General features: G+C 52.0%; 1 protein-coding gene across 1 annotated transcript; it reads right to left on the minus strand.

The window, feature by feature from the left end:
- Positions 1–5,580: 5,580 nt before the first annotated feature.
- V8C40DRAFT_233905 (Zn(II)2Cys6 transcription factor domain-containing protein) lies at positions 5,581–9,920 on the minus strand. Its single transcript, XM_083213478.1, has 6 exons — positions 9,243–9,920; positions 9,056–9,165; positions 7,443–8,954; positions 7,268–7,372; positions 6,599–7,216; positions 5,581–6,530 (listed from the first exon to the last, which is right to left on the minus strand). Exons 1-6 carry the CDS (start codon positions 9,795–9,797, stop codon positions 6,164–6,166), a joined length of 3,267 nt encoding a protein of 1,088 aa, XP_083078241.1. The 5' UTR covers positions 9,798–9,920; the 3' UTR covers positions 5,581–6,163.
- Positions 9,921–13,766: the final 3,846 nt, after the last annotated feature.

Consider the following 13,766-nt stretch of genomic DNA (forward strand, 5'->3'; position numbering starts at 1 on the left):
AGCAATATCTTGTTCCAGTGGTGATGTGTAGTTGCATTCTATATATAGAAACGAGACCAACCGGTTGCAGTAATCTAAAATTAGCAATTCAATATATTTAAAGTTGATGAATAACATGACTCGCGTGAGAAACATGGTCGAGTATCAAGTCATCTTCACAGGATGCAGACTCTTGATGCAGACTCTCGGCGTCGAATATACTAACTAGGAGAGACTCCCGGAGTAGCCACTGCATATCCTAGACAACTGAAAAGGAACAATGACCGAGTCGAAGTAATCATCTCCGAATCATCTCCTTAAACTAACCAAGTCAGCCAGCCACAACGGCTCCTTCGCCCTATACAAGTAATCTACGCCGCCAACACATGCATGTCACACAAGCAGATTCCCGTCTGAAACCAGCAACGCTTATCACGATATGTCACAGGGGGTTTTGTATCCCTTACTTGTGCATCTGCTTGTAGTATGAGGACCGGCTTAGGCTAATGTATCCATGCGTGCCAGGGACTTTATCCGGGTTGAGGGAGCGGGAGCGGGAGATGCGCGGCTAAATTAATCGATTCTTTTACATGTATGTAGATAATAATAGACAGATGTATTCGGTACGGCCGAAGTATGCTTCGCGATGTGTATCATTGACGCCTCCTGGCATGTCACTGAAAGTCAGCATTCAGAACACCGCAACGGCCTCACATCCATTTTTCGACGTATTTTTCAATTCTGCTCGCAAAAGTACGGATAACAAATCCCTGCTGCCAGTAATGACTTAGGATCCCCTTGCATACGGGCCTAGCTAGACACGGCACTTGCAAGACCGGACGGCAAAGTGAAACCAAGTCGGTCCATATTCCGTAGTCTGTACAAGCGCGGACTCGATATCCCACGATGGCTTCAAAACGTCCAATCACGTCCTCCGGGGAGTTATTCGTCCAAGTAAAAAGGCGATTACTTAATCGCAATTCGGCTCCTCGACTCCGTGGCATCCAACGTCCAGTATACAGGTAAATTGCTCTCTCCACATACCCCATAAGGCCCGTCCCGTCCGATATCCACAAGCCCCGAGAAAATCTCCATTTTTTCAACAACATCTCTCAGAAGCTACGGCTTGTATGCACGAAGTAGCTGTCACATTAATTCTCTCTCGGCTTCAAGAGATGACTTGTCACTGCATCTGATTACATATGATGTTACATAGAACAACACAACCGCTGGTGGGCGGCCGGTGGGTTGCCGGTGGGTTGTCCGTGGGCAAAGTTACAGCTTGTTTCGTCTCTCTTTGGCAACGAGCGTGAGTCCCCGGGTACGCGTACTCCTAACCGAACAACATGAATGAAAACAAGGAAAATGTAAATATAGATGCCTAGTTTTACGTAGCATTGCCCTATGCAATGCGGCGTTGATGCATGACTCCTAGTGCTTATACCGTTCATCAACCAGTAATCGCCAGTGGCGATGGCATCAAAGAGCCGTTCGAGACCAGCCATCCCGGTCCACGGCAGAGCAAGAGTACATAGCCGGCACAGGCCAGCTCAGGCCCGGGAAATATCCATGAATCCAAATGCCCGGAAACTAAGCCCCAATGAAGCTGATCCTCGCATACCTTGCCCAGCTGCCTCGCATCTCCGGGGAGGGATTGCCCAGCCCTCTTGTCTTAGCTTTTCGTACATTAGGCCTCTTCGAGACACACGCCACCTGGACTGGCCAAGGGCTGAAATAAACGCAAGGCAATCCCTTGCTGACGTCTTGAGGCATAAAAACTCTCTTCCCCCTACTCGTGCTTAACGCCGGTGACCATGTCACTGGTAACGTTCACCCACAGACGGGCCGTTTTTGTTTCTGGAGGGATCGTCTCAAGCTAGGAAGCGAGGAGAGAACGAAGAGGCTCAAAGACATGCATGTGCCACTTACTACTAGTAAACTCCGCAGTAATTAATACAAGGGTTACGAAGACAAAGAAGGACTTTGCGGGGTTTAATTTATCGCCTCGTCAAACCCGCTTAGACTAACCAGAAACTCCCCCTTACCGCGTACGTGCCGCGTGTATGTAAGCTGGCAAGACAACCAAAAGACATGGAAACTGGGCTTAACGCCGACGAGACAATAAACTACAGCCTCAGCTACACGGCAGAGCCGCCATCCCATTGGTGCCAGGCCGGCATACGTGAGGTCTGAGCTCAACCGCGAAACGCGCTTGCGGCTGTCGTCTAATACAATACAGCATAGCTGAACGGCGGTTCCTTGCCTAGTCAAATCTCGTCTGTCATACTCGTACGACTTTGGAGGGCTCCCTGATGAATCATTGTATCCATAGCTACACTAAACTGCGATTTTCCCATCTCGTCTAACTCTATTCGTGGTTGGGGTTTGTTACGTGTAAGAAAAGAGACAGAACGGAACCCCCAGAGAAACGGAACACTGAGAGAAATAACTCAGTTGATCCTTGAAATGACGACAAAAGCGTATTCCGTCAGTGTACTAAAATCCCTTAGTAGACCTCGTGATGTCTACCGTTACGAGTAAAAGATGCGCGGCAAAAGGGCCCTTTCTTTCCCAGTGTACCTCCTTGAATAGGTACGCCGTTGATCAGGAACTCGCCTCAACGGAACTCGCTGTCACATTTCTCTTCTTCTTGTCTTTATCTCGTTCGGCATTAGCGAAGGCAGCATCAGATAAAGCAGACCCTGGGTGCGCTAACGGGACACACAACCTTGTGGATTTTGATGCCCTGTTGAGCGGCATTAGTCGGGTTTGTAGAGCCCTCGCTGCCCTATTGCCGAGCTGAATGACACTCAAGTGAAATATCAGTACTAGTAAAGTTGTAGCGAAGCCCATCGTAGCCTCGACTGTTTAGTCAATCCCGAGTTCGTTCTTCATCTTGTTTCCTTTAGCGAGCCGATTTTCCCGCGGCGAGCTACCTAATCCATGGGACCGACTGCAAGGCCAACTCACAAGCGACGACGAGTGTAACGGAAACAAGCATACAGTTCCTAGTTTGTAGAGTGTACAAAGCAAATCCCGGTCAGAAACGGCACAAGGCCTTCGACAAAGACCAATAAACTGAACGAAGAATGAAGCGTTACAATGCCCAGCACTCGCTTCACTTCACTTACACGGACACGCCCTCCCTTTTCCCTCAAGCCTCTTACAATACAATCACGTATCCGAGCGCCTGAAGATTTCCAAATCCAGCCCTAGAAGCCCGTCTTTACATTAGTGCAGATTTCAATCCCAGGAATCCTGTACCCTTGGGTAGTAATCTCCGTCCTATCTGTCAAAGCGGCAAGCCCCGAAACACCAAAACCTGTCTTCGGCTCCCGTCATCCTTTCAGCCCTCCATCCCAAATCAAAATAGTTCCTTAAACATCTTTGTAATGCAACAACAAGACAAATTAAAAACTGTTTTCTGCGCTGGCCCCCCTTCCTTTCTTCGCCTTTCCCTGTTTCCAGGGTTACCTTGCACTTCGCGGGTGCAACGTACATGCAGCCTGCAGTCCTCACATGAACATTCTGCAACCCACCACACAAGACGGTGGCTGAAACCAAGCCCCAACAATCATCAAAAGGCCTAGGCCTTTGAAACCAGGAAGACAATCACAACGTGGATGGGGAGATAATAGTAATCGCAGATGATGCAGGTTGTGATATTCTTCCCGGCTCCCAAGCCACGCACGTCAAGACTAGACCAGGAATCCCTTCCTTCTCCACGAACACATGCAACCCAACTTTTGATGTTTTCGTTGTCCTGCCCGCGAATCAACAAGGCACGCATCTTCTCGTTACTGTACCTTCAAGAGCAAAGAGCAAGACCCAATGACATTTCTACACACACGCCCATACTGCATGCTTGCGTCTTGGCCATCAACTCCCAATGTTACCTTGCTTGCGATTCCCGTTCGGCACATGGGGCTCGTACTCGGCACATGGGTTACAAATGCCATTCACCCTTTCATCCTTTCATCCTTTTTCATCTCTTGCCCCCTTGCTTACATACTATTAGCACCCAGATCCTGCCAAGCACCGCGGGAATAGAAAGAAAAGGCAATAACAGCGGGATATCCCACATCCATGTAACTCTACGCGTCCATCCCATCCATCGAATCCATCCAAAATGGCGGCCAAAACCTTGACTCAAAACCCTCTCCCCACTTCCCTCCCCCCCCTTGCTCTCCTCCAAATTGTTCTACCCCAAGGGCCTCCCCTCCCCCCTGCCCATGTCCAGTCGGTCGGGTCAGCTCTAAGCTCCGTCGTCCCTCTCTGATCCACTAACTTGCAATGCGGACTCAATACTCTTATCATCGATGTTCAATCCCCCAGTCACATGCTCTCGGCTCAGCAAACACACTAACACGTATACTCCGTACACCCACGCATATACGCAAAAAACGAGGCTTTTTCGCCTCTTATCAGGACAAATCAAGCCGCTACCAAGCGACGCAAGCGATCCTCCCCTTCCCCTGCCCGACCTTTGTCGTCTCGAGACACGGACCATGAAATTTCACTCCTCTTGTTGCATCTTTCCTTGCTCCGTACATGCTAACCAAAATTTTACTCTCCGTAACTTGTTTGTTGCAGGCGGCCAAAGACAATCCCCCTGGCCGTTGCTACTCCCACCGCAATACCCGCTGTATTGCGGAACCAATATGTCTGCTTACTGCCAGCTTGCCCTGCATCTAACGGTCAATGCGAGTACCTGCTTTGAGGCAGATGGCCCGAATAGAAAACCAAACAAACAATGTACAAAAAGTTGTGAAAAGTAATAAACAAAGGGGGAACCATATGTCTGCATGTACATGAATGTATGTATAAGACAAAAGACGGGATACACCCCAGAAGAGGTGAGCAGACCTGGGAAGGCTGATCGTTTGCACCCCGGCAGACCCGCCTCCACGGTTACCCCGGCCCCAGACGAGGAAATATCAGTTATTATTACCATCGAATCCCCCCCCAGCACATGATATTGATCGCCCTGGGAAGCCCTCGGATCCTTCGTGCCGAAAGTTCAAGGTCCTGATATTAACTAATACATAATACTGATCCTATCTGTAAGCAAAAAAAGAAAAGACGGCTTACTACGACGGCAATTCACACAGCAACGATATACTTGTGCAAGAAGCTTAAATCCTGGTATGGGAGTAGATATTATGTATATACTTTATATATGTTTAGGTGTAAATAGCGTATCGTATGCGTAACAACAAGTTCCCTTTGATACAAAGGTGCAGCAGCCAACCATGAACGAAATCCTTCCTCATGGTCCCCCCTTTGATGCCACCTTCACTTTTTTCCCTCTCGACAAGAGAGCAAAAAACAAAAAAAAAACAAGAGTAAAAATCCATGATTTCCTTTATCCCTAGTTTCCCAAAACAAGTATCCAATGTTACGCGCATGCAAATGATCGCTTCGTCCCCTTGTCCATTCACCTGCCTTTGCCCCCCCTTCTCCCCCCTTTCCCCTTGTCACCATCGGCCATTCCTTAACAGTCATGGATGCGCGTAGTAGCCTGCATACGTAGTGGTATCTCCTCCAAATCCATCCCGGGCTTGTAATAAGTTGCGTCAAAAAGAGGAAGAGAAATGAAACAAAAAAAAGCGTGAAAACGGTAAAAAAAAACAATGAGCATTAACTTTCCGACAGCGCCAGTCCTGGAACACAATATTCGATACATTGTATGAAGTAGCAGCGATACATTTTGAAGTGATAGCTTCTAGATTGTTTCAGACTTTTTTTGGGTTTAGTAAAAAAGATAAACGAAGAGACGAAGAGAAAGATGGTCCGAAGACCATCAATGAGGTCTATGCCTTGCGTGTAAATGATATCCAAAAATGAGAAATACGAGTCAAAAATATCGCAAGTATGATGCAATCGTTGCGCTCTGCGCTGCGCCGTCAACCGTAAATATCGGCATATCGCTGAGCTAACCGCCCATTCAAACGTCTTTGTATTGTCCACCAAATGCTTCCCCGTTCAAGTTCATGTAAATAGTTGTAAAAAGAGACAAAATAAGACAATCCCCAGATTTCGCCAGTGGTCAAAGAAGCGCAGTTACAAAAGCAACATAGCTAAGCCTCCGAACGTTGCAAAAGAATAAGCAAGGAAATAAAATAAAAAGGGACTCCGTCAGCCCATATAAGAATGGAGAATAAGAGAAGGCCGATCATGTCTCTTACTGCCCCGAAGGCGTTCCGATATGCGGCGGTGGTTGTGACACCATCGGTGGCGGTGCAATATTAGGATCGCTGTTGGCATAGGGCGGTGCTGCAACCGGAATCTTGGGAGTATGATGGCTTGGATTACTGGAGGAGAAACTCGAGGCTGTCCTTCCGTCTGTCCTTCCGTCCATTGGAAACAGGTCTCGCTGAAGTCCCTCCAAGATGTGCATGTCAATCCTCAGAGAGCTCGTATGTGTTGCCGACTGTCGGAGAAACGCAATCGTCTTGGTAAACAAGTGGCGTAAAAGTCCTTCGTCTACAAACTTGTGCAAGACAGGGTCCTTGAAAGCCGCTGAAAGAACGAGAAGATTGCCCCATTGACTATAGCATTCATGTTAGTAAACAGCTTGACCCAACTTCACTTCTGTCATAAATCGGTGTAAACTTACGCATGTGCCGTGCCAAACACGTTAGTGATAATGGGTCGCTTATCCCCGAGCCCTTGAAACGCCCTGGTACTTTCAATCAAAGCCACAATGCCCTTTCGGGCCAGCTCGATGATGGAGGGATCCAGTTGGCCCGGTGTCTTAGTATCCGGGCGGATATACGGCGCAATGATACCATCGCGGTATTCTGACATGATGGGGATGTGGGGACTCGAGGGGTGACGTTTCACCTCAAAGGACCACTGGAGGATTTGCCGAACGAATGGTCGGTACGTAATCATTTGCGCTCCCCAATACTTGCCTCTCAGACGCGCCGACAGAATGTCATTGGCAGGGGGGTCGGTCTCGTGGAAGCGGAAGCTGGCCGGGACCCATCGCATGCCGGAGACACCACCTGCCACCAGATCCACGTTCTTGAGCCCCTCGGGTTTGCTAGAATCATCCGGGGAGTAGAACATGCGGTGGATGCTGTTCAAGTGCGTCCGGAGATAGAGCTGCGCTGGATAGCTGTCTACGACTCTTTGGTCGAACCCTTGCAAAAGACTCATGTTGGGCTGAGGCATGTCATTCTCGTACTGCAAAAGGCCAGAAGGCGGCAGTGGAAGCTCGGCAATCAAGTCACTGTGACGAATTAGTATGGAAACAACTGCACAATGCGTCTCCTTCCCTTACCTTTCTAGCTGCAGACATGTCCAAAAGGCGAGTGCAAGCTGGTTGTACTTTGTTTCCTGGATGAACTCCATTTTGGTCTTTATCCTCCGTAGCTTATCCAAACTCCTATAGAAATATGTTAGTAGTCCATAATAAAGGTCTAGTTGCTGTGATATCAACAAAGATGGAAACTTACGGTCTCATAATGACTTGCAACTTATGGCCCGCTTTGTGAATAAAGGCGAAGCTCTCCAGCGGACGCGCAAGCTGGCCGTGATACAATCCAGCAAAGATATTGGCGTAGACATTCTTCATATTGTGGTAGGCGCCCGTGTGGTTTCCTAGAATGTCCGTTGCCAGCGCAAAGTACTCGAGGCCGGGAATCACCTCATAGTTCTTTTTCAGGCTGTACCCTGAGCGAACAGTCCCACTAGTGCCGTGGATAGATGATCTCCTGCTCTGGTAGCCTCGTTCTTGGTCTCGGGGAGATGGAAAGCCAGAGGATTGTGAGTGTGATGAAAATCCCGGAGGCGATCCCTGTGTTGGCGATGGGGGCACGCCGTTGCGGCTGACTGGGCTCCCATGGGGGATCGGGTCGACCGGGAATATCACGTCGGGCACATCCTCCTGATGCAAGCAGATCTTGCCGAGGGCAATGATGATGAGAACCAGCGCGCTGTGAATCGAACGGCTCGGCTTGCCAACGCGAACAGGCCCTGGCGTTGAAGGCCCATCCGCCTCGGGAGTTCGCTTTCTCTTGGAGCCTGTGACCTCCAGTGGCTGAGAGACGGCGAAAGCCGACTTCAAGGGCTGGGGCTTCGGCTTTGGATTGACTGTGGGAAGATCGTTCAAGAACTGGTGGACCCACTCATCGACGACTTTCGGCTGAATGATGGGGTGCATATTCAAGATGTTGTTTTTGAAGCTCTCCACATACTGCGCGATCTTGTGCTCGCTGAAATCCGGGTTTCCATCGGAGCCAAGAACGCCACCTCGATACTCAATCTGATCGCCGGGACTTAGACCGCCTAGCTGGCCCCAATCCGCAGCGGGAGAAGAGGAGACGATGTCCGACATGTTGTCATCGCCCATATCAACGTTGCCGTGATCAGCCGTTGCCTCTCTGGAAACGCGGAAATGCGCGTCTTCACCTCGTCCATATACCTTCAAGATACCGCGATTCTGCTCTTGACTGATGGGGTACTCGCTGACAAACTTGATGCCTTCGCGCTCCAGGTGCTTCCGCGTTAGCTCTCTGATCGGGTCCCAGTCTAGAAGAAGGCCGGCCAAAGTAGTATGGTTGATGGGGATTGCAGGTTCTCCCGGGGGAACGGGAGGGCCAGGCTCCGCCTCTATCTCGTCTTCGGCCATGAATGTGGTGGCCGCAGGCTCAGTGGGCACCGACTCTGCGGGCACCGATTCAGTAGACAGTACCGGGTGGTCTCGAGAAATTTCATCCACGGGAGATCGGTCCATCATGTACTCGTCCGGCGGACGTGGCGAGCCCGGAGCGGGCATTGACATGGGCTTGAGCTCTGGATCATGACTGGGATCTCGTTTAAGCTGGAGAAAGTTTGGCGTTTTTGAGAAGACTGCTTCCATTTTGGTCAACCTATCGTCCATGTGCCCGAAGCGCTCTGCGAGCGTGGCAAGCGTAGACTGCATGCTCGAGATACCATCCAGAATATCGGCCTGCGCTTTATCGGTTCTATACGGCAAAGTTATGTCAGCCATCGATCGCATTTCACTTTCAAGAACTAAAGACTAGCGGGTAAAATGAAGATGGTAAAAAATCCCGGTGCTGCTTACGCTTTTGGCACGGGGTCGCGATATCTGCACTCCGTGCCCTTGTCTCTGCACGTTTTACACGGTTTCGTCTCATCGCACTTGGCTTTGAGTTGTCGACACTGGTCGCATGCCTGGGAAATGTCAGTTTCCGGGTCCCGCACAACCACACACATAGAGTAACATGACAGGGAGTGGGGCCAAATCAGACCTGTGAAGCTCTGGTATTCTTCTTTTTCTGGGTTGAGTAAACGTTGTAGAAAGGTTCCGCGGGTTGGTAGCTGGGAGTCTGTTCGTAGGAAGACTGATGCGCCATCGGTGTAGGAGGGGGGGGGAAGCTGGGAGCGCGATATGCTGAGGGAGTCGGGGGCAATGATGGCGGCCCATTCTCGTAATTCATGTGTCGTGGCGGAGGGTTATCTTGGAAGGGGGGCGGCGGAGGGTGCTGTTGCGGTGGCTGCTGAGGATGCTGTTGAGGATGCGGCGGTGGTTGATGTTGCTGCTGAGGATGTTGTTGCTGAGGGTGTGGAGGTGCCATCTGTGGTGGCGGCGGAAGCGACTCTGGCGCATGGCCTGTCGAGTTGGGCCTCCGTAGATCCTCGCCGGGCTCTCGCTTTATGATGGTATCTCGGTTGGGATATGGGTGATAGGGAGTATGCGCAGGCGACATGGGATGCTGAGGCCCTGGATGTTGCGGTCCCGGGTGCTGAGGTCCCGGGTGATGCTGCGGCGGCGGCGGCGGCGGTTGGCGGTACGGGTCCTGCATGGGAGCGAGAATCTCTTGATCGGAGTGTCGACGGTCAATCTCTTGATGTTGCTGAGCGTGCCCATGAACCGACGCCGGTGCTGGCGGCGCGGGAGGAGGCAGCTCGGGAGCACGAGGCGGGTACGGCTGGTAGTGGTGATGGTGGTGAGACGGGCCTTGGGAGGGAGGAGGCGGCGGCGGCGGCGGCGGTAGCTGGGGATTGGAAGCAGCATGAGGAGCGTGAGAAGGATGAGGAAGAGAGTGATGAGGTGACGGAGGAAGAGAATGATGATGAGGATGCGGCAACGTAGTGGGCGGCGGCCCGGCACCCGCCCACGACGTGAGGCGCGGTCGTTTGCTGTCGGGTCCTGGATCCATGCTGGCTTGACGTAGAGACAGTACAAGCTAGGACACACGGACACATAATCAGGAACGAGGCGAAGAGTTAAAGCAAGGACCACAGAGGGGTGTTGGCCATGGGCTGGAGGGCGAAACACCAGACACCGGGGGGAGTGAAGTGTGAGGCCCGGAGGGCTTGATGAAGCGGTGCTTGGTTATTGGACCTTTGGCAGCGGGAGACCGGGAACCAGGGAGGACATGGGGTGGGTGAGCCTCACACGATTAGGGCGACTATGATGACATCTGAGTTGCCGCCGTCGAGCAGAGACTTGAAGGTATACTGGAGGTGTAGGTGTAGGTGTAGGTATAAGGTATACGGACGGGTAGGTACAGTATCCAGGTACAGGACGACGTTCGGTTGATAGTCGAGGTGAGAAGGCGGGCTATTGACGGCTTGGCCTAGCCCCAACCCAGTAACGCGAACGCGGCAAAGGGGGGCGATCTACCAGGACGAGCCTCTCGTTGGGCAGCAGGATGAATGGAGGAGGAGAGAGAGAAGGAAGAGAGAGAGAGAAGCAGAGCACAGCAGAGAGCAGAGCTTCACCAAGCTATGCCTCCGGTTGCCGGCAGCTTGTGGGGGCGGGATGGAAGAGAAGGAAGAGGGCCAAGGCGACAAGACAAAGTTCCCAAGTACCCAGAACCCTGCAGCCCAGCCAATCCTGCCCGATGAGGTCGAGCCTAGGCGAACGAACGACGATGACGGGCAAATGGGCGGATGGGATGGGGGGGGGGAGTGTCAAAACCAGAAGCCGGTCGAGAGGGTGGTGGTAACACAACACACGTCGAGCAAAAAGAGGATGCCGTATGGACAGACAGACAGCACAAGCAAGAAAAAAAAAAAAAAAAAAAAAAAAAGCTCCAGTGTCCGTCCAGGTGAGACGAAAAAGTGCTGGCTGATACCACTCGCTGGAGTCCAGAGCCCGAGAAATGGCCTCCCAGCACAGCATCCTGGCAGGTACCCCGACTCAGCAGCCAGGCTAATCAGAATCAACGAGGGTGGTCGGCTGGCGTTCAGGTACCTGGCGAGGTACCTCGACATGCCGTTGTCCGTATTTTTGGCATTCTGGGGGCGCGCGCGCATGTGGCCCGCTGACGCCACCAGAGCTCCAGAAGCTCCCAGGTACACGCTAGCAATTAGCTGTCGTACTAGGTACATGCTGCGCCGGTGGGGCCCGCCAGGGTTTGCCTGCGCTTTCATTACAGGGTTCAAACTTGGGACTGCGGCGAGAACACCAGAGGCTGTGGGATGATGTCGGCGATACAGGCCAAGCAAGGGATCCCTGGCGGTTGTCTGCCGGGCTCTTGGACGCTGGTGTCTTGTCTGTTTACCTAGGTAGGTGTCTAGGTGTTTTTTTCCTCATGGCCGTAGACAGGAAGCGGTAATACATACGGCGCGCCCAGCGAACCCAGTCAACCCAGTCTACCGGGGGGCATCATGGTTGGCGCCCAGTGGAACACTTGCCCAGGAACTCGGAGGCGACCAGGGGCTGGGGATGGGGAGTGGCAGCGATCACAACAACCTGCGAGACGAGGGTCTGTGGTCAATTTTTTGGAGATGGCTGGCTGCGGGCAGATGGCCAGGGCAAGGCAGAAGGGAAAGGGTACACATCAGGTACAGACTAATGGATGCGTATCGTATGCACGGGTGAAGGTGTCAATGTGTATTAGATGCCAAGATAGGCTGATACAGCACTATCACTCTACATTAGTGGCGGGAGCAAACAGCAGCAGCAATAAATAACAACACCAAGCAGTGACAGCACAGACGGGATGGAAAAAGGAAATAATATTGAAAGAAAAAAAAAGAGGCGGCACATGGTGGAGGATGAGGGTGGACTCGGCCAGTCGCGTGGACCTACCATTGGACATGACGGCATGTACTTGGGTACATTGTCACTCCAAAAGAGCTCCAACTGCCTGAACAGAACAAAGATGGTGATACAGCAGCTCCAAATTTGCTCCGCACGCACTAGTGGCCGGTACATGTATTTGCGAGGCGTCTCCATTCGACGAATACTTTGCATGTACGCAGCCTGCTCATGTCAACCACCCCCCAGCGGCTCCCGCTGTCGTACAAGCGGCATGTACTCTGCTTGTACTGGCAGAAGCGTAAACGACATTGGACATTGGGGAGACCGGAGCTTTGCGCATGTCCGGACTACTCCCCCGACCACGAGCGTCCTTTCACGCAAAACTACCCGGGGGCTTGGATTGTACCGTATCAGACAGCCACTACTCCAAATGCCACTTACGGCTGCCACTCGCTTGCCTGTCTTTGCTATGCTCATCATTCCCGTCATCTTTTTTTTTTGTCTTTTTGTCTCTCGTTGTCGTTCCTTTCTTGGCCCATCTCGCTAGCCGCCCCGTACGCAGCGGTAATATCTGACTAATGTCCACCGAAATGAGCCGAGGCCAAAGTGCAAAGAGGTTAGCACGATAACCCCCAAATGCTGAAATGTCCGGTAAAGAACAAATAATCCCGTCTGCCTGGTGTCAATGCCTTGCCTTGGTTCTAGTGCTTCCATTTACACCGTGGAGACCGTCTTGGTAGCACACCGACGGAAAGCAGCAGCAAGCAGCAAGCAAGCAAGCAATAGTGCACCGGCTAGTCTAGTATCCAGAACTTCTAGAGTGCACCACTTCGTCAAGCCAACCCTAAGGCACGTACGAGTAATATCCGGGCGCCGGATGCAGTCCCTAGAGCGGCGGAGAGGGCGGAGAAGCCTCGACGGTTGCTTTAGAACCCTCACCATCGTCACCACCGCCTGGTTTCATCCTCGCGATGGCTCCAGAAAAAGCCAGTCAGCTCTCCCAGCTGAGGGCCCGACGAGTGGACCGTGCCGCAACAAGTCCAAGACCAGCAAACTGGTGGTGGCGTGGGGCAGCCGGCGCCGTTTGTTAGCATCCAATCTGCCAGTGTGGTCTGTATGTGTACGAGCATATGTGTAGTTTTAGTTACATGGAGTTTGCAGGTTTCGTGTCGTGTCGAGGAGGGAGCACCAAGTACGCGGATGGTACTTCCGCGCGCGGTCCGACGTCTGCCAGCTGGGCGGGGCGCGGGACCAGACTCCGGGTTCCTCTAGAGTACCCAAAACGAAAAATGCTCCTGTAGCGCGGCCATGCAGCCACTATAATCTACGCTCGGCGCACTAGGCCGCTGCGCTCGGCTTTAGACACCGTAAAGCCTTTTCCCACAAGCTGCGCTCCGTCGCTTCTTTCCAAACGCATGTCCGTTACGGCTTTCGTAACTGTAGCCTCCCGACTCAACTTTTTCTTGTTTTTGTTTTTACTGCCGCCACTTGCAGCTTCAGCCGTTGTAGCGCCTTCACCCATTGGCTTTAGCCACTCCCGCCAGTCTGGTTTAGTGTGTGGGAAACGGCCTCTATGTCTCTAGCGCGGCAGATAGGCAAGGGGAATTCCACGTGAGACGGATACGCCGGGCATTTTAGGTTCATTGGGCATTAATTTCCCTTCTTTGGTGCTGTATTTTGTCTCTTGTCGTCTTCAACCGTTGTCTAAGAAGTGTGCACAAGATCTGCGGACGACGCAAGTCGTTGACGCAGGGCGGGCAGAAACTCCGAAATGTTCGAC

Source organism: Trichoderma camerunense, assembly GCF_050948025.1.
Source record: "Trichoderma camerunense strain CBS 138272 chromosome Unknown V8C40scaffold_2, whole genome shotgun sequence".
NCBI lineage: Eukaryota > Fungi > Ascomycota > Sordariomycetes > Hypocreales > Hypocreaceae > Trichoderma > Trichoderma camerunense.